The sequence below is a fragment of the Mesoplodon densirostris genome, chromosome 19, assembly GCF_025265405.1.
Source record: "Mesoplodon densirostris isolate mMesDen1 chromosome 19, mMesDen1 primary haplotype, whole genome shotgun sequence".
Taxonomy (NCBI): Eukaryota; Metazoa; Chordata; class Mammalia; order Artiodactyla; family Ziphiidae; genus Mesoplodon; species Mesoplodon densirostris.
The window spans coordinates 48,428,522-48,447,562 of NC_082679.1; the positions used below are offsets into that span (position 1 = coordinate 48,428,522).

General features: G+C 46.2%; 1 protein-coding gene across 1 annotated transcript in view; it reads left to right on the forward strand.

Annotated features, from left to right (window-relative positions):
* The window catches only part of TANGO6 (transport and golgi organization 6 homolog), a 169,842-nt gene extending 156,092 nt beyond the window's left edge, over window positions 1-13,750 (forward strand). The window contains exon 18 of the mRNA XM_060084730.1: window positions 13,000-13,750. Within this exon, the coding sequence (XP_059940713.1) occupies window positions 13,000-13,176 (177 nt within the window). The 3' untranslated portion in view covers window positions 13,177-13,750. The remainder of the gene's footprint in view (window positions 1-12,999) is intronic.
* The last annotated feature ends 5,291 nt before the right edge of the window (window positions 13,751-19,041 follow it).

The following is a 19,041-nucleotide window of genomic DNA, read 5'->3' on the forward strand; positions in this document are numbered from 1 at the left end:
GACAATACATCTCTTAAGTTTCTTTGTACCTGCCTTTGCAATAAATACTTCTTAGATCTTAAACTGGAAATTCTGGGGCTTCCAAACTCTTCCAGTTCCCGAACTCTTCTGTTCAGGTTTCCCAAGAACAGAAGTTGTCCAAACAAATTCTCATTAGGAGGGAATTTTACCTTCCTTACTTGGAAACGCCTAAAGTTTTCATTGCAGTTGGGTTGTAGACATGCTGTCCCCAAATCAGCTGGGAGAGGGAGTCCTGAGGCACAGTGACAGAATGAATATTGACGAGCAGCCAGAACCGTCTGCATTTCAAAACTTGATTTCACACACACACACACACACACACACACACACACACACACACTCAATGTATATATATATATATATATATGTGTATATATATATGTACACTGCTGTCAAAATTTTAGCACATGTATTTCCCTTAATTCCTCCCATCTGTGTGAAGGTTTCTGCCATAATTACAGCTAACCTAGTAAAGGAGGCGGCTGCCTGCGTTTTATCCTTTCACTTTCTTAGAGATGCCTTTTGGGAGCCTGTAACTTTCTCTGTCTTCAGAATTGCACTCCAGTACACATGTTTAAGAACTTTTTTTTTTGGACACACCGCACAGCATGTGGGATCATAGTTCCCCAACCAGGGATTGAACCCGTGCCCTCTGCAGTGGAAGTGCAGAGCCCTAACCACTGGACCTCCAGGGAAGTCCCAAAGAACATATTTTTTAAATATTTTGGAAAAAAAGATGCAGTCTTAATTTGTGCATCAAAAATGATTTTGACCCAGTCCCCTTGCTGGAAAATAAAAACCTGGTTGTCGATAGTTAAGAAAATTCCAAGAAGTGCAGCAGGTCATGTCCCAATCCTGTCACCCTTGCTCTCGGCACTTAGATTTTTCATGGGCAGAGTCGTTGTAGTGATCCCTTCTTTGGAAACCATGACATATCTCTTTCTGTCTCCTACCCAGTGTTTTTTCCTAATATGCTGCACTGCTGCATCCTGGCTGCTCATTAGAGTCACCTGGAGAGCATAAAAAGAAATATAAAAAAAAATTTTTTTAAGCCCTGAGCCCCGACCCCTAAGATTCTGATCCTTACGTGTGAGGTGGGGGCCCAGACATTTTAAAAGTTCTCCATGGAATCGTACTGTGCAGCTTAGGTAGAGAATCACTATGTTAGAATGATGGTGTTGCTCAGAGGCAGAGTCTGGGCTGTGTAGCCGTACTTCGGGGTGGGTGGGCAGGTTGCTTTTTCCGGCCTAGTCCACGTCTATTCTATGCTATGTGTATATTAGCACATACTACCAACCCCACCAGAGCCTCTGATGTGTCAGTAACTGTGGTTTTCTCTGACCTTTGGTCTAACTCTATAACCTTTTGTTCCTGAGGCATCTTGCACAGAGCACTGAATTCCAGTAAGCAGAACCCCTAAGGAGAGTGGCCTGCACTTCCCTCATGGCCAATCAAGCTGGACCTGAGGCTGTGTGAGTCGGGTGAGCCTGGGGTGATGCAGGATGCCCCAAGCAAACCAGTGCCCCAGAGGAAACCCAAACCTTGCAGTCAGCCTGCAGCCCAGTTGCTGTTCCCCCTCCTCCCTAACCAGGCCTCATCCAAATAAACTGCTTTGATGGTGCAGGAAAAAGGTCAAATTCTCTCCATAGCATCCTCCTGGCGTATTGGATTTCCTAGTTAACTGCACGTGTTTAAAAACAGGGCTTGCAGCTAGACCTGACAGATGCAGGTTTGATTTCTAGCTGTGTCCTTGAGCAAATCACTAAACCTCTCTAAATCCCCTTTCCCTAATTTGCAAACTGGGCCTAATAACACCTACCTCGTAGGATTAAATGAGATAATGTGCGTGAAGGGCTTGGCGCAGTGACTGAAGCGTAGTGAACACTCAGTAAATGGTAGTAGTGAGCCTTTGCATGCGCTGTCTAATCCCTTGTGGGAGGCATTAGGTGCAGAAAGGGAGCAGAACTGTGCTCCCTTAGCAGGGAAGCTTCGAGGGCCAAGAAAGATGAAGCCTTTTCCCCCCAGACGTGGTAACTGAGTACAATTTGAAAGCTGGGGTTGTAATCACCTTCTAAGGACAAAGCGCCCCCTCACTTCTCCTGCAAGCAGCAGCCTGCTGCCTCTGCACATCCTCCGGCCATTTTCCCTGCCTTCTTTGTTCTGTTTCCATGCCTATGGGGGTGTAGGAAAGCTGCTGCCTTCCTCAGGTTGCTATTTAAAGACATTCTGAGAGATGCTGCCACCGCTGCTCCTAGAGCCACCTCGGCTGCTGCTCCCTTGCCTGCCACAGCGAGTGGAGAGTCCCAGCACCTACTTTCTGTTTAGGATCCCTGAGCTGTCACCCCTCCCAGGGGTTAACCATGAAGGCCGTCTTGGTGTTTGTCCCTAAACTGCCCAGACTATCTACATCCCTGTAGCATTTTGGGCACATAACCAGTTAAAATTTCCCCCTTATTCTTCAATGAAAATCACGCATGATACCCCCTCATCCCCTCCCCACCCATCTCCAACTTGCACTTGAGATGCCTTCCTTATTTAACAGCCAGACACAATCCGGAAAGGGTAAAAATGCCATTTATCTCTAGGTCTAGCAGAGAAAAATACTTTAGGAATAAAAGGTTTTTGAAAAGCTCAGTAACCTCCAGTTAACAAGAATGCCGCCCTGAACTACAGCATGTTTGAGATTCTCTTATCTGTCAGGCATGGATAGGAATCTCTTAGACATTAGTAATCCTGTCTTTCTTTGCTGACCCACCCAATGCTTTTCAATGAAGTGTCTCAAAAGCCCGGTCTTTCTGTTTGAATTGGTCCTGACTTCATTTTACAGACCATCAAAGTGAACTTTGGGGTTTTATCAGTAAAGCATTTATTCTTCTTTAGACCAGAGCACCCTAAATGAGGTCCAGATTGTCTACCTCCATTCTGCTTCCCCAATTTATTTGTTTCCTGCCCATTATCCTAGAGAGGCTGCTCGCCTCCAAGACCTCAGAGCCTAGCTGCTCTCTGCTTGTCCAGGAGAGTCCTTGCTGGTGCTTTCAGCTCTGTGCAGTGGCACAGACGGTGTTCCGACTGTCAGGTACCGACTCTGGCCCTGATACCACATCACACTGCATGGAATCTCTTCCCCTCTTTTACAGCCCTTCCCTTTTCTTCTAACTCTCCTCCATTTATTCAGCTTCCTGAGCACTCTTTCTTTGGCTCCTGCTCTCTATTTTTCATTTTCTTAGCCGCTTGGTGGTAAACCCAACTACCTCCAGTGTCAGGATAATAGTAGCAATGATACTTTGAATTATTGATCACCATGCTGTGGTAGCAAAGTACTCTCATATGCATTATCTCTTTTGATCTCACAATAAACTTGTATGGTAGGCAGTACACGTGCTTTATGCTCCCCACTTCGTGGTAGTGAAAATAATAACCACTTGGAGAGGCAGAATAATATAGTGGTTAATAAAGAGCCTTGGCTCTGAGTCAGGCTGCCAGGGTTTGAATCCTGCCTCCACCTGTCACTAGCTGTGTGGGCAAATTGGGGATAATAACAGTACCTCTCTCTGTTGTGTTGTTGTGAGGATTGAGTTACTGTAGATAAAATGCCTAGAACCACACCTGGCACATAATAGGTACTATGTGAGGATTAGCTATTGTTATCATACGTTCATTTGTTCATTCATTTGTTTGTCAAAGGTTTACTGCATGCCAGAGCCGCTGCATGCCAGGCTCTGCTCGAGGCCTCAGTGATAGAAGAGCAGCAAGATTGACAGTCCTGGCCCTCGTAGAGATCACAGTATTAGTGCCGCTTCTGCAGCAGCCACCACTTGCAGATCCTTGTGCTTGGATCTTTGTAGACAGTAATTCTCACAACAACCTTCAAAGGAGGCAGTGTTATTCCCATTTTACAGAGGAGATCTCTGGGGTTCCAAAAGCCTAGGTGGTTTGCTCAGGATTCCCCAGCTGGTAATTGGGGTGTCAGGATTCACTTCACCCGATTCGCCTGCCAGCAGACCATTAGGTCCAACTGTCCATGTCTGTCTCCCCAGATGGTGGTGAGCTCCTGAAGGCTGGAGCTGGCCTCATCACCCAGCACGCTGAGCGTGGTCTCCTGCACACAGTTCGGGAAACGTCGGCTGGCTTGTGCTCTGTTTATGATCCTTGACTCTGTCCCATAACTGGTCTCTTCTGATCACTCTCACTTCCCTCAGCCACCAAGCCGTATGTTGGTTATAACATGGAAGCACAGTGGTCAAAATGAGGGTTCTCAGAGATGGACCTACAGCTTCCTTATACCACACCTAATGCTTATTTCAGCATGTCTTTAAACAGAATTATTTGGATTCTGGGGTCTCCTCCTCTTCTGGGCCCCAATCTAGAGAATCTCTTTGTCTGCCAGGCTGGTCTCCAGCCACCAACTCCAGTTCACTTGTTTCTCTGTGTCGGCTCCTGCCTTTTATTTCAATGTCTGACTTCCCTGTTCTTTCTCTGTTTTTGTCTTTGTGCCCAGTACTTATTTCTTAGCCACAAAGGGAGCCACAATTCTATTAGCTCTATAGAAGACTGAATTTCTAAGTACAATTAGTGTATGCTAGCATTTAACTTTTTGACTCTTTTATATTTAGTAACCCATTTTTCCCTTAAATATTACAAAAGTATAGGTGGGAAGTCCTCTGCTAGATCACGCTTTCTGGAATTCTTATTTCTGTAAATGTCTCATCTGTCACCATTTGTGTTGTGTCTTATTGATCTCACAAAATAATACAAAAGAATAGCAGTTTCATTCACCTAAGTTCCATTTGTAAAATCACCTAGAAGTGTGACTTTTAAAATATTAAAATTATTTTAAATGTAAATAAATCTAATTGCTAAATGTCTTTACTAATGGAGTTTGTGTTAGAGAGGTAATTGGACTAAAGATCTTTTTTCCTTCCTGTTTCCCAGATATTCTGGGTTGTGGTTAATATTGTTTTTATAATCAAATAAATAAATAAATTTAGGAACTAAAGAGAAGAAAGATATTCACCATGTATTTCTTCTTTAGGTCTTTTTTTAAAATTAATTTATTTATTTTTATGTTTATTTTTGTCTGTGTTGGGTCTTCATTTCTGTGTGAGGGCTTTCTCTAGTTGCGACGAGCGGGGGCCGCTCTTCATCGCGGTGCGCGGGCCTCTCACTATCATGGCCTCTCGTTGCGGAGCACAGGCTCCAGACGTGCAGGCTCAGTAGTTGTGGCTCACGGGCCTAGTTGCTCTGCAGCATGTGGGATCTTCCCAGACCAGGGCTCGAACCCATGTCCCGTGCATTGGCAGGCAGATTCTCAACCACTGCGCTACCAGGGAAGCCCTCGTCTTTAGTTCTTAATGCAGAGATACAACAACCACTCTGGGTGTGTTCGGGGTCAAGCTCATTGCAAGTCAAACACTGTTTTCCTGCTTTTCCATTGTAAGTGCACCTGTGTGCCCAAGGCAGTCTTTTGCTCACACGGTCCCCTTTTCAGTATGTTGTGCCAAGCCACGTCTAACCCTAAAGACTGCCCTTGTCCCTGAAGCATCACCTTTGTGTGCTTCAGGGAACTGGCACCTGGAAAGGGAGGGGGAGGGAAAGAGGAGAGAAAGTGTGTGTGTGCATGTTGCACTCACACTCTAAATTCTTTTAATAAAGGACCTGAACCCCACCCCTTTCCAAAGAGTTTTCAGACTAGGAATCTGGGTACTTCTTTAAGATATCCCCGGCCCACCCCACTCACACCCTCCACCTCCACCTTTCCCTGCAGTCCTGGGGCCTTGATGCGTGGGGGGATGAAGAGCAGGTGTGTTGAACTCTTAATGAGAGGTTTCCTCTGTGGGATTGCCTATATCCTGCCCACCACAGAGGCTCCTGTGAGTAACTTTACCTTTGAACTCTCCTTGTATTCAGCCCCTGATCCATGGGATTTGGTGACAATCCCTGGCTGGCGGGAAGCTTTGATCCTTGGGGAGTCCAGAGGAAGTCCTGTGATGTGTGGGATCCCAAGCGCTACAGGGATTGGGGAGAAGCCGTTCCAGGGTGGGTTGCTAAGATAGACCCATTAATTAAGAAGGAGTCTTTGCCTAACACTCAATTACCTAAAAAAGGAGATCCAGTAACTGATAACAAGGAACTCAGCACCCCTCAAGTACAAAGTGGTGTTTGCCCAAGCATTATTGTTATTTTAAGGACACAGCAGTGCCAAGGAGAAAATTCCTACCCACACCAGGAAAGAACAGAGTACCTTAGCAGACCAGAATGCCTTAGAACTTTCCTTTTTAACAAGGAAAAGAAAGCTAACCTTACTTTGAATGTTAGGATGCTCTAACAAAAAATTTCTAAGATATTTCTGACTAGGTGAAAGATTCCTCTAGAAAAAGAAGAAAAAAAAAGATGACCTTGTAATAAACAGTGGGAACACTAGAATTTCTATATAAGAGACACTGGGCTATAATTTGTTGGAGAGAGTGTTAGGAGCCTTGTCTTTAAGCTCTATTCACGTAAAAAGCATGCTGGGTTTGCTTAGACTCTGCAGTTATTTGAGGTGGTTTGAGAGTGAGGGGACAATAAAACTTCCCCAGGCCACTCCTTGGTGTCACCCATTGGCTACAGATGAAAGTCAGAGCAAAGGCCCTTTCACACGGTAGGGAAACGTTCTTCCTCCATCCACCTCTGCAGGCAGAAATCACTTCCTTTGCTTCCACAGAATCACCTACACTTATTTCTTAGATTGAGGATCACACTGCCTGGTGTGCGTGTCTGCCTCCCCGCTGGCTGTAGCTGCCAGAGGGTAGGGTTCGTGCATTATTCACCTTTTTATCACCAGCACACTGCCTGGGCACGAAGTAGGCCCTTGATAACGATTACTGAGTGAGTGAGTAATCATGAGTCAGTAGCTGTGGGGAGCCATCCTCTTTCCAGAATCGTCTCTCCTTTTCACAGTGCTGGCCTTGAGGAAAGAGAAAGCTATGTTATGAAAGAGCAGTCGGGCATAGTGCACAGTCAGAGGCAGACGCCTGCACTTGGAGACCTGACTCCTGTGTGACCCAGCAGCTCTGGGAGAAAACCCAGGAGACAGATGCACAGCAGAGATGGGGCAGCATCTTTGTGGGGTTTGCCCATAGGATTCAGGCACTTAATGCCACGACACTGGGCAAAGAGCACGGAGAGTTGTCTGCAGGGCCAAGTGCATAATATGTGGGGCCCAGTGCCAAATGAAATTGCGGGGTCCCTTGTTCAGAAAAACAAGGAAAAAGTGCCATTCGAGGGTTGTTTTTTTTTTGTTTTTTTTTTTTTTTTTTTTTTTTTTTTTGCGGTATGCAGGCCTCTCACTGCTGTGGCCTCTCCCGTCGCGGAGCACAGGCTCCAGATGCTCAGGCTCAGCGGCCATGGCTCACGGGCCCAGCCTCTCCGCGGCATGTGGGATCTTCCCGGACCGGGGCACGAACCCGTGTCCCCTGCATCGGCAGGCGGACTCTCAACCACTGTGCCACCAGGGAAGCCCCTGAGGTTTTTAAATATAAATTTTTTTCCTTTCTTCCACAGTCTCTCTCTCCTTTCACTTGTCAAGGTGTTTATTATTTGCTATTAATGTTGTTCTAAGTTGAGAACCTTTTAAATGTTAGACTATTAGCATGGATTTTACTGTTCATCTTTATATTGTGCCATGTTGATTTTAAATGCAACTGTGAGTGTGTTGAACTCATATGTGGGGTCCCCAAAATTACGCAATTTGTATTCTGTAGCTGGTACATGCATATGTATTCCCTGGTTTCCCAACATTGTTTCAGTGGATGTTCTTAGAAGTTTTAGTTTTTACCAAGTAAGAAACTGGCCAGGAATAGCATGCATGCATGCCTTCTTTCATTTATAAATATTTTTTAGATATCTGCCATGTGCCAGTCACTATATGAGGCATTGGGACTATACCAGGGTGAACAAGGCAAGATGTGGTGTCAGTGTCAATAGTACATGTGAGCTGGTGAGGAGAATGTATTTTTAATTACACAATAAATATTTAAATTACCGTTGTGATAGGGGCTACAAACAGAGTTATAGGCAGGGTAGGAAAGCTTACCTAGATGGGAGCTAGGGAGGCATCCTTGGGGAAGTGGCATTTCAGGCTGAGGGTGAGTAGGAGTTGTAGGGTGAAGAGGAAGCGAAATGTCTTCCAGGCTGAGGAAACAGCCTATGCGAAGGCCTTCAGCTGGGAAGGAGCTTTGCTCAGACAAGGAAAGGAAGAAGGCCCGCACAGCTGGAGCCCAGGGAACAAGAGGGAGACCAGACAGTGACCTGGGGAGCTGGTTTTGTGTACCCTGTCCCCTCCCTTCCTCCATCCAATCCCCAGTGCCTGTGCTATTGGAGAATATCAAATGACAGAAAGAGCTCTTTCTGTATCCTTTAGCAAGTCCAAGGTGTGTGATGCTACATATGCCTAGTGTACTTGTGTGGAATGCTTAGGGGACTGTGGAGCTAAGACCCACCCCCAAAACTGATAAATTTAACTACATCACAGATGTAAGTGTACTTGTTACCCACTGAAGTAACCACTTCCCAGCATTCTGTTCACCACCTTCAGTTCACTTCCTTTTCCTAAAATGTGACCTCTGTTTGCTCGAACCTCTCTTCATACACTCTCTCTGCTCTCAGGATACGTACCGTGTTCTGTTCTGTATTGTCCTCACTTATGTACATGACTTATCCTCCCCACCAGAGCATAAGCCTTTTTAAAGGCAGGTTCTATATCTCTTTTACCTATTAAATGGCCTTAGGAAAATCTTTGTCTAGTAGTTAATTCAGTTTAATAAAAAGCATATTTATTTTTTAATAAATAAATAAATAAATTTTTATATATTCATAGAATGGTACAAAAGGGTATATAATCCCCCCATCTCTACCCAGTGTCACTTGCTGAAGGCAATCAGTATTTTTGCAGACGTAGTCCATGTTTATAGTATATAGACTGTTATATATATTTATTACAGTGTTCTTATAAAAAGCCATAAAAGTGAAAGAATGAATGAATGTCTCCATTCTCCTATTTCTTTTTTTTCTGATCTTCCTCCTTTTTTGAAATTACACACTGCACACTGGTACAACCTTCAATATACAGCCAACTCTTGAAGTTCCAAAGTAGTGAGAGAAAAAACTTTAAAATCCATTTGAACCAATTATTGTCAGAGATGTTTACATATGGTGAAACAAACCCAACTTGATACACATTATTAATAAATAGAAAGAACACGGCATAGCGTAGTGGCTAACATTGTAGGCCCCATTTCTTCTAAGCGAAATATAAAAACCCAGAAACTATAAAGGAAAAAACCTGATAAATTTAACTACATCAAAAATGTAAATTTCGGGCTTCTCTGGTGGCGCAGTGGTTGAGAGTCTGCCTGCCGATGCAGGGGACGCGGGTTCGTGCCCCGGTCCGGGAAGATCCCGCATGCCGCGAAGCAGCTGGGCCCGTGAGCCATGGCTGCTGAGCCTGTGCGTCCAGAGCCTGTGCTCCGCAACGGGAGAGGCCACAACAGTGAGAGGCCCGCGTACCGCAAAAAAAAAAAAAAAAAAAAAAAAAAAGTAAATTTCTTCTCTGGAAAAAAAATTTCACAAAGAAAAAGTACCAACTAGGGAAAAAATATTTGCAATTCATATGACAGGTAATGGACCTCTCTTTTTCATATACAGAGAGCTCTTACAAATCAATAAGGAAAATTTGATTACACATACCAGAAAAAAAATACAAGTAGTTGATGTATCTATTGAAAAAATGCAAATTTAAAACAGCAAGGTGCTATTTTTCACTTCCTGAATTAGCCAAGATAAAGAGTTTGCAATATATATCACTTATGAGAATATGGGGAAATAGGAGTTTTCAGAGTGATAGGTAAAAATATAAATTATTACAACTTCTTTGGCCTAGCTATCAAGATTTTCAGTGTGCATTACCTTTTGACCTAGGAATTCCATTTCTGGATATTTGTCCTACAGATACACTTGTACATGTCTGCAAAGATTGGGTATCAGAATGTTTATTGCAGCAATATTTGTAATAGCAAAAGATCTTCAAAATATGTTGGGTATGGGGGGAATCATGGTACATAACAGTGTAGCACAGGGGTCCCCAACCTCCGGTAGCAGTCCATGGCCTGTTAGGAACCGGGCCGCACAGCAGGAGGTGAGTGGCTGGCAAGGGAGTTAAGCTTCATCTGTATTTACAGCCACTCCCCATTGCTGGCATTACTGCCTGAGCTCCGCCTCCTGTCACATCAGCGGTGGCATTAGATTCTCATAGGAGCGCAAACCCTACTGTGAACTGTGCATGTGAGGGACCTAGGTTGCACGCTCCTTATGAGAATCTAATGCCCAGTGATCTGAGGTGGAGCTAAGGAGGTGATGCTAGAGCTGGGCAGAGGCTGAAAATACAGATTATCATTAGCAAAGAGGTTTGACTTCATAGAGACCATAATAAATCAATTGCTTGCAGACTCATATCAAAACCCCATCAGTGGGCTTCCCTGGTGGTGCAGTGGTTAAGAATCCACCTGCCAATGCAGGGGACATGGGTTCAAGCCCTGGTCTGGGAAGATCCCACATGCCGCAGAGCAACTAAGCCCGTGCGCTACAACTACTGAGCCTGCTCTCTAGAGCCTGCGAGCCACAACTACTGAGCCCACATGCCACAACTACTGAAGCCCGCATGCCTAGAGCCCGTGCTCCACAACAAGAGAAGCCACCGCAATGAGAAGCCCGCACACCGCAACGAAGGGTAGCCCCCGCTCGCCACAACTAGAGAAAGCCCACACGCAGCAACGAAGACCCAATGCAGCCAAAAATAAATAAATAAATAAATTTATTTTTAAAAACCCTATCAGTGAGTGGCAAGTGAAAACAAGCTCAAGGCTCCCACTGATTCTGCATTATGGTGAGTTGTATACTTATTTCATTATATATTACAATGTAATAATAATAGAAATAAAGTGCACAATAAATGTAATGCACTTGAATCATCCCAAAACCATCCCCCCCCGCCCCATGGAAAAATTGTCTTCCATGAAACCAGTCCCTGGTGCCAAAAAGGTTGGGGACCACTGGTGTAGCATATAATCCTGTGCTTTAAAAAAGGGAAGGGAAGTGGTGCAGTGGTTAAGAATCCGCCTGCCAATACAGGGGACACGAGTTCGAGCCCTGGTCCGGGAAGATCCGACATGCCACAGAGCAATTAGGCCCGTGCACCACAACTACTGAGCCTGAGCTCTAGAGCCCGTGAGCCACAACTACTGAGCCCACCTGCCACAACTGCTGAAGCCTGAGTGCCTAGAGCACGTGTTCCATAACAAGAGAAGCCACCGCAATGAGAAGCCCACGCACTGCAACGAAGAGTAGCCCCTGCTCGCTGCAACTAGAGGAAGCCCGCACGCAGCAACAAAGACCCAATGCAGCCAAAAATAAAGTAAATAAATTTTTTAAAAGAAAGGGGGGAAAGGGGAAAAAGGCACATGCGTATATATGTGCTTGTAAATACCTAGAATATTTCTCAAAATTAAGAATGATATCCTCTGAGAAGGGGAAGTAGGAGTCTGGGGTAGAAGAGAGACTTATTTTTTTAATATGTACTTTTTTGTACTGTATTACCTTTTCAGTAAAACTAAACAAGAACACAAGCTCTGAATGTTTAAAAACTGGCTCTACCCCTTTTTTAGCAGAGTAACCTTGGGAGGTTACTTAACCCTCTAATCCTGTTTCTTCATCTGTAAAGTGGGGCTGATAACTTTCCTTTCTTTTTTTTTTTTTTTTTTTTTTTTTTTTTTTGCGGTATGCGGGCCTCTCACTGTTGTGGCCTCCCCCGTTGCGGAGCACAGGCTCCGGACGCGCAGGCTCAGCGGCCATGGCTCACGGGCCCAGCCGCTCCGCGGCATATGGGATCCTCCCAGACCGGGGCACGAACCCGTATCCCCTGCATCGGCAGGCGGACTCTCAACCACTTGCGCCACCAGGGAGGCCCAACTTTCCTTTCTTTATATGACTGGCATAAAAATCAGATAATATATGGAAAATACCTAGTGCAGTACCTGACCCAAAAAATAGTAACTTTTGAGGCAAAGAGCCCTCAACCAGGAGTAACTTTGAAAGTGGCTGCAGACAAGACATGTGACCCCCTGTGACCTGGAGTCTTCAGTCCCTCGTTTGACTAAATGATCCCTAAGGCCCCTTACTCTGAGTTTCCCTGTTCTTCTGCTAGAAGAACCCATTTCTTGCTAGAAGTTCTGGCTCCCAAGCTAGAAGGACTTGGGACAAAATTAGAGCTCCTGGGAGTAGGTGCTCTGGCACCCTCCCAATTCCATATCAGACCATCAGATCAGAGTATTGGATGTGAAAAATGGGTGTGACTGTGTCTATGGAGTCCTCTCTTGCTTCCCATTGCAGAGTTGGAGTTGGAAAAAAATTATAGTGACTGAGGGAACGACACGGACATGAAACAATGGTGGAAAAATTTTTAAAGTAGTGGCAAGGAAAAGCATGATTGCTGAAGAAATAGCCTTCTGCATTTCATAAAATAGGTGCCTGTTCTGTGGGTGTCACAGAGGGCTTTGTGGGAGCTAGAGAGGAGAATGCTGGTAAACATGCTGTGGGAGCAGCCGTATCTGGACAGTACTGCTTGCCTATGGTCCTGAGGTCTGTGCCATGCCTTGGAACTGAAGGGAGGGATCTGGGATCACTTGGGTCTGGGGCTAAAAGGGAGCAGCAGCCACCAAGGCCAGTGTAGTGAGGGGTCAGGAGTGCATGAGAAACCCAAAAGGAAGCCTACCTCAGTACAGCTGCCCCACTCTTATCTCCAACCTGAGAGGGCCATGCGTTATCTTCTTAAAGGAGCCTGTGGGTTTCCTCACAGAACCCCTCAGACAGGAGAAGGCAGTTAGGTCATTCTGAGAAATGTTGGCACAGTAGACAGATGGCCATGACTCTGTCTCTCTCATCCAGGTGCTGAGGGACGTCCTCAAGGATCTCTACCACCTGCTGAAGCACGTGGTACGTTTGGAGCCCGATGACGTTGCCAAGCTCCATGCCCAGCTGGCCCTGGAAGAGCTGGATGAGATAATGAGAAACTTCCTGTTCCCACCACAGAAGCTGGAGAAAAAGATCATGGTCCTGCCATAGACCAACCTCAGAGGACGTGGAGGAGGCAGAGGGACCAAGCAGCCAGAGCAGTGCCCAAGCCTTCCAGCAGGTGGCCCACTGCCCCTTTGGTGCTGGCAATATGGCTGCCCCTGGAGGTGGCTTTATGTCTCTGGTCCTGTGTGTCTTCAGGCTGACCTTCCTAAAGCATCTATTTAGCCATCCTGCATCCAGCCTGAAGTGTGTGCCGATAAAAGAAAAAAAGATTACAGATCTCATTAATCTGCATGCACATTTTCGACTGTCCTGTAGCATTTAGAGAAGGATGTCTACCTGATGGCAGTATATTTTTTAACACAACCGGTAGAATTTGATTAATTGACCATCCTCTTGCGACTTGAGTAGAAGAGGTTGGCCCACCCATATGTCACATGTCTTGATATTCTTTCATGGTGAGATTGTCCCTCTTGTCATGAGGAGCAGCCAGAGCTAGTCATCCTTGGATGCTCAAGAGGCATTTCAGGGTACAGAGATGCAATTGTAGGTAGGGAGGGAAAGGAAATTGTTATCAAAACGTGCAAAACTGGAATAAAACTATCTTGGCTGGAAAGAATAACAGGTCTGAATCTGGTCTTCTGCTTTTGAGATGGAAAGCTATGGCGCTGAGGATTTGATCTCCAGAAAAGAGAATCAAGCTGGCTGAATCTTCCAGAGAAGAAAGGTAAGTGCTGTGTTTGCCCTCCCAGGCCATTTTCTTTCACTTCCTTTGCTACTGTTAGCACAGAGTTGCCCTGATTATAGGAGAAAAGAGCCACAAACATCTCAGATGAGAGAGTTTCTATCCTGCCTTCAGTCTTCTGCTCCTTGAGGAAGAGGAATGCTTGGACAGTGTGTTCGTACTAAATGCCTGTTGGAAAGTGCATTGTGTATTGGTGACCTGATGCCAGGTTTACTGAAGTCATTTCACACGTAGCACTCTAGACGTCTTTTTATCTATTTATGTATTTTGGCTCCTGAATTTTGATTGTAGATAAAAAAGAGGACTAAAAGGACATGCTGGATGATCGCTTCAGACAACCCATCCCAGTCATCAACACCTTGGTGAGGCTAACCCAGAGTCCTTAACCAGTCCTCAGCTCTGCAGGGCTGAATTTTATCACAGGGTTCTATCCCCACTCTCTGGTGACCAAGCCCAGAGAACCAAAACACAGTTTCCCAAAACTCTCAGGTGACTGAAAGACTGTCTACAAGCAGGCCCACTTGCCAGTTAACATCAGGCTACTTTCTTCTGGCCAGATTACAGACGTGTCCTTAGCTTAGAACCTTTGTGGTGAGCATCCCTTTAAAGAAGCCAGCTCACAGAAAGCCATGGCCCACAGGTTAGCCTAGAGAGCAGTGAACAAAAGCAGTCAGATGTTTTCAAGGAATATTTCCGTTCAGCTAGGGTAGCTGGATTATTCCATTATCCAAATCAAGGATGTCTAGAAAATCAGGATTGGGCTTTCAAATCAGAGAAGAATCTCCTTTGGACCAGCTGGATATACACTAAAAGTTTTTATTTCTTGGCCTTCCTCTAACTAAACCCCATAAAACCCACTTAAGATCATCAGATTAGGTATGTTAGACGGTTGGTTTAACTTACAACTTTATTTGTATTAAATGTATTTCAGTTCTGAGGACATATCCTAATTGATCAGCTTGATTAGACTGAGAAAGTCTCTAGTCTAAACACCTAGTCTAGGGAGTGCCTCACAAAGCATCCTGGTCCCCTTATCTCCATTTATAAATTGACTCTTAATTTGAATTATTTGGCAACTGGCTAAAAGCATCTGTTCTTTATTGATTTTGATGGATTCAGTTTCAGAGAGTGACCTTTTCTGTCCTTGTTACCAAACTCAAGGGGAGGATACCTTAATGTAACCCTTCTAAACACCAAATATGACCAAAATATTAAAAATTACCAAATTGTAAAATAATCTCCCATGTTTATGTGTATAGCTATCTATATATCTATACATGTCTCCATCCTTGAGAAACAGCATGAGAATTGAGAGCTTTACGGTAATAAGAACGCAAAACTTAAGAAAAAGAAAAAGGCACAGAACTCCGGGGCAGATGGCTGGAGCAATAGTGACACTTTCCTGCACAGGCCCGAGAGGCGTGTCTGCTTCTGTGTGACAGCAGCGTCCCTGTGCTTGCCTCCCACCTCTGCCCGTCTCTCCTCCCTCTGCGGCCACCTCCTCCTGCTGCTCCTCCAGTCTCCTCCCTTTGTCTCTGCTACAAAAACTCTCCTGGCCTCGCACCTCCAGTCCCCTCCGCCGCGTAGCAGCCTGTCCCACGCCCCCCTGTATCACTCATTGGTTTTTTACTTGCCCTCTTTCCCTTCCCTGCTTCTTCCTCCTCTTCTAGGCCACCGGCACATCTCCCTTGGTCTCCAGAGGATGGCACTGTGGCAAGAGACAGGCAGGGTCCCAAAGCTGTGGCTGCAGCCAAACCCCAGGCTCTCTGCCCAAGTGTCAACTGGTTGATCAGGTTAGACTTACTGGACATTCTGGAGAGTTTCCCTCTCTGCTGTTTTGTCCTTCCTCCTTGGCACAAACTTACCCTTCTACACACTCTCTTGTTTAATCAGAAATCTCTTAACTTGCACTTTATTCCTTATCATCTCTCCAAACACATACTTTTCCATATTTTCATATTCTTCTTTCTTCACCTCTCTTCTCCATTCCTTCACTTTCCTATGGCTCTGCTGACCCACCCACGTGTAAGGGCTGACCAGTTACAGGAGGGTAGGAAAGCGAATCACAGACAACGACGACAACAATTTGTTGAGCACCTACTATGTGCCAGACGCTGCACCAGGTGCTGAGAACACTGCAGTGAACAAAATGCTTACCTTCAGGGGAAGCTTACGTTGTAGCAGGAGGAGACGGGCAACAAGTAAGATAAAGAATAAAGCAGGATATCAAATGGTGATAAATGCTCTAGGGAAAAATCAAGTCGGGAAGGAGGGGTGAGCAGTATAGGAGGTGAGAGCTGTGAGTTTGGATAAGTTGTCCAGAGAGGGCCTCACTGACAAGTTGAAGTCTGAGTAAGGATCAGAAGGAGGTGAGGGAGCGGCCATGAAGATACTTGAGGGAAGAGCGGTCCAAGCAAAGGGAGCGGTGAGCGCCAGAGCCTGGAGGTGAGAGAGGAGGGCAGTGCTGCAGAGCACGGTGAGCGGGCAGGAGGTGGCGCGCAGGGGGCGGCGTGCCGAACAGTGTGGAGCCTGCGGACCGCTCTGAGTGAGGGGGCAGCCACAGACCTGTTTCCACCTGAAGCCCCTTCAGCTTGTTTTTGGAAAGCGCTTTGAGGCCAAGATGATAAAAGCTGTAAAATGGGAAACATACTGAGCCAGAGGAATTCACATCCAACCAGTATTTTCTCAGTTTGGAAGCGGTGAGCCTCATCCCCTTTCACCAACCCCTTCTTTGGCAGCAGCCGTTTCTCCTCATGGGCCCCAGAAAGGACAGCAGACGGGTTGGTCTGGCCTTCGTCCCTGCCCTGCTGCATCTCTTTGTGAGGCCGTGAGTGAAGGGAGCCTTGCCTGCCACCTGCAGTGGAGGGATGGCCAAGACACGTGAAAGTTGATCAGTTGGTTGGGGGATGATTCACCTGACCTGTACAAAGCCGGATCGGCTTCTGCAGTCTCTTTGCACAGAAATCCAAAAGCTCAGCTGGAATTTCAGTGGCAAGGGAGAGAGTCAAAACGGGAGCTGAGTTCCAGGGTGGGCTGTGGGAGGCAAGCCACTTTGCCCTGACCACGACGGGGGCCTGGGGAGTGGTCTTCTTCCACTGCCTCCTGGACAGCAGCAGGCGTGACCTCTAAGGGCTCTGCTGTGTCCTCCAGCGAGTCCTGCAGCCACAGAGCTTCTGCAGTCACACGTGGCAGCCTCCCTGCAGTGCACGGCACCTCACTTCCATGCACCACTCTGCTCGGAGCTGACTGGCCACTTGGGGGCTGGGGAGTTGTCTTCTAGAACACCGGCTGCTGCGCTCCTCCCTGTTGGCGGGGCTCAGGGCTGTGCTCAGCGTACCCCGTGCCTGCCAGCGGGTGTAGAGGCAGCACAGACCTGCACCATCAGCCCTGGAAGGGGCTGCACCCACTTATTTGAAGGGTCATCCCTCTTGTCCCTCCCCAGTGTTCTTCATGCTGACTGAAGTAGGTCCGTACTCCCAGGAGGCTCAGGTATTACCTGCCCCCACCCCCATGACACTCTGCAGTCCCTGAGGGCATAGAATAGCAAGATCAGTTTCTCTGTTTCCTTTAGTTTGGAAGGTCGTTTTTTACCCATGAACTTGTATGATACAACAACATCGTGGAACAGAGAGGCAAACTATAGTTATTCCCTTTTGGTGGAATTTGGCCCAGGTCTCCTGGGGGGCTTGAGGCAGACTCTTTTGAACATCTCTTGAATCCTATGGAGCCTCTCCCCCTAAAATTAGTATAGCAGCAAAGCCCTTTCAACTAGAGCACAGTTTGGGAAGCGCTCGGGGGCTCATATACACACAGGAGCCCTGGCATGTGGGTCCCACGAAGCAGTCATTGGAACTCTGCTGACACGAGCTGAGGGATGCCGACCCTGTGCTGGCTCCGTGCCCTCAGAGTGCTGAGGAGTGGCAGAGCCCTCAGATACACATGCCCTGGCTGTGTGCGTGTGTGCGTGTGTGTATGCACACGTGTGCAGATTATATGTTTTATGAAATATAACAAATTTAAAGTATATGTAACGAAGAATTCGCACAATCTCGCCTCCACTCCTACCCCACGGTTACCACTGACCAGCAGGTGGGTGTATATCCCTCCAGCTCTTTCCTTCCTTTCATCCTTTTCCCAAACGAACACGAATATACCTTACTGCTTTCAGAAACAAAAATGGGATTGTCACCATAAAGAGTGTCCCATAGATTTTTTTCTTAGTCACATACCTTGGAGACACTCAGTACTTAGAGCCCCCTCTCCTCTGTGATGTGGTGTGTCTTCCATTGTATAGATGAGCCACAGCTGGTTTAAGCATTTGCCTCTTGATGGTCAGTTGAATTATTTCTAAATTCCAATGATTCTCAAGCATAACTCTTTGCATACTGAAGTGTTTCTATAGGATAAGTCCTAAGAGGTTGGAAGGCTGGATCCAGAAGATACGAACATTTTCAGTGTTCCTTCCACCAACATGCTTGTGGCCAATCTACGTTCCTCCATCCTCAGCTGACACTGCTTTAATAACCATGCAAAGCAGGTTCAGTCACACATCAAAGTGTTAACACCGTTCTTTAAATAATTCGGGCGCAGGAAATCTTCAGGGCATGGAGTTTTCTGTGTATCAAAACCACCGGTAGGGGCACAATAACACTTTGCAAGTATGCTCACCGGCAGCCAAAGTCCAGCTACAAGTACTCATCCTGAAGAGAAATCCTGAGCTCCTGCAGGTGTATTCAAAAGAGCTCTGACTAGGCTCTCAGCTCTGAGACTCCGTCCTGAGTGTTAGGGTATGCCTTCTCATGGGGTTTGAGGTGTCCCCAGGATAATGACCACGGTTCCCACACCAGCCTCAGGACATAAGGTCTGACGGCCCCTTAAAGTATCAGGTTCATCCTGTAAAACACAGGATGAATGATTGCTGTAGCTCTACATCACTGTACATCATAATCAGTTAACAGAGCTTATTGTGCTCTTCTGTACACTTGACATATATTAATCCACTAAATCCTCACACTGGGCCCATGAGGTAGGTATTATTATTTTTATTTATTTATTTATTTTTGGCTGCGTTGGGTCTTTGTTGCTGCACACGGGCTTTCTCTAATTGCATCGAGCAGGGGCTACTCTTTCTTGCAGTGCGCGGGCTTCTCATTGTGGCTCCTCTTGTT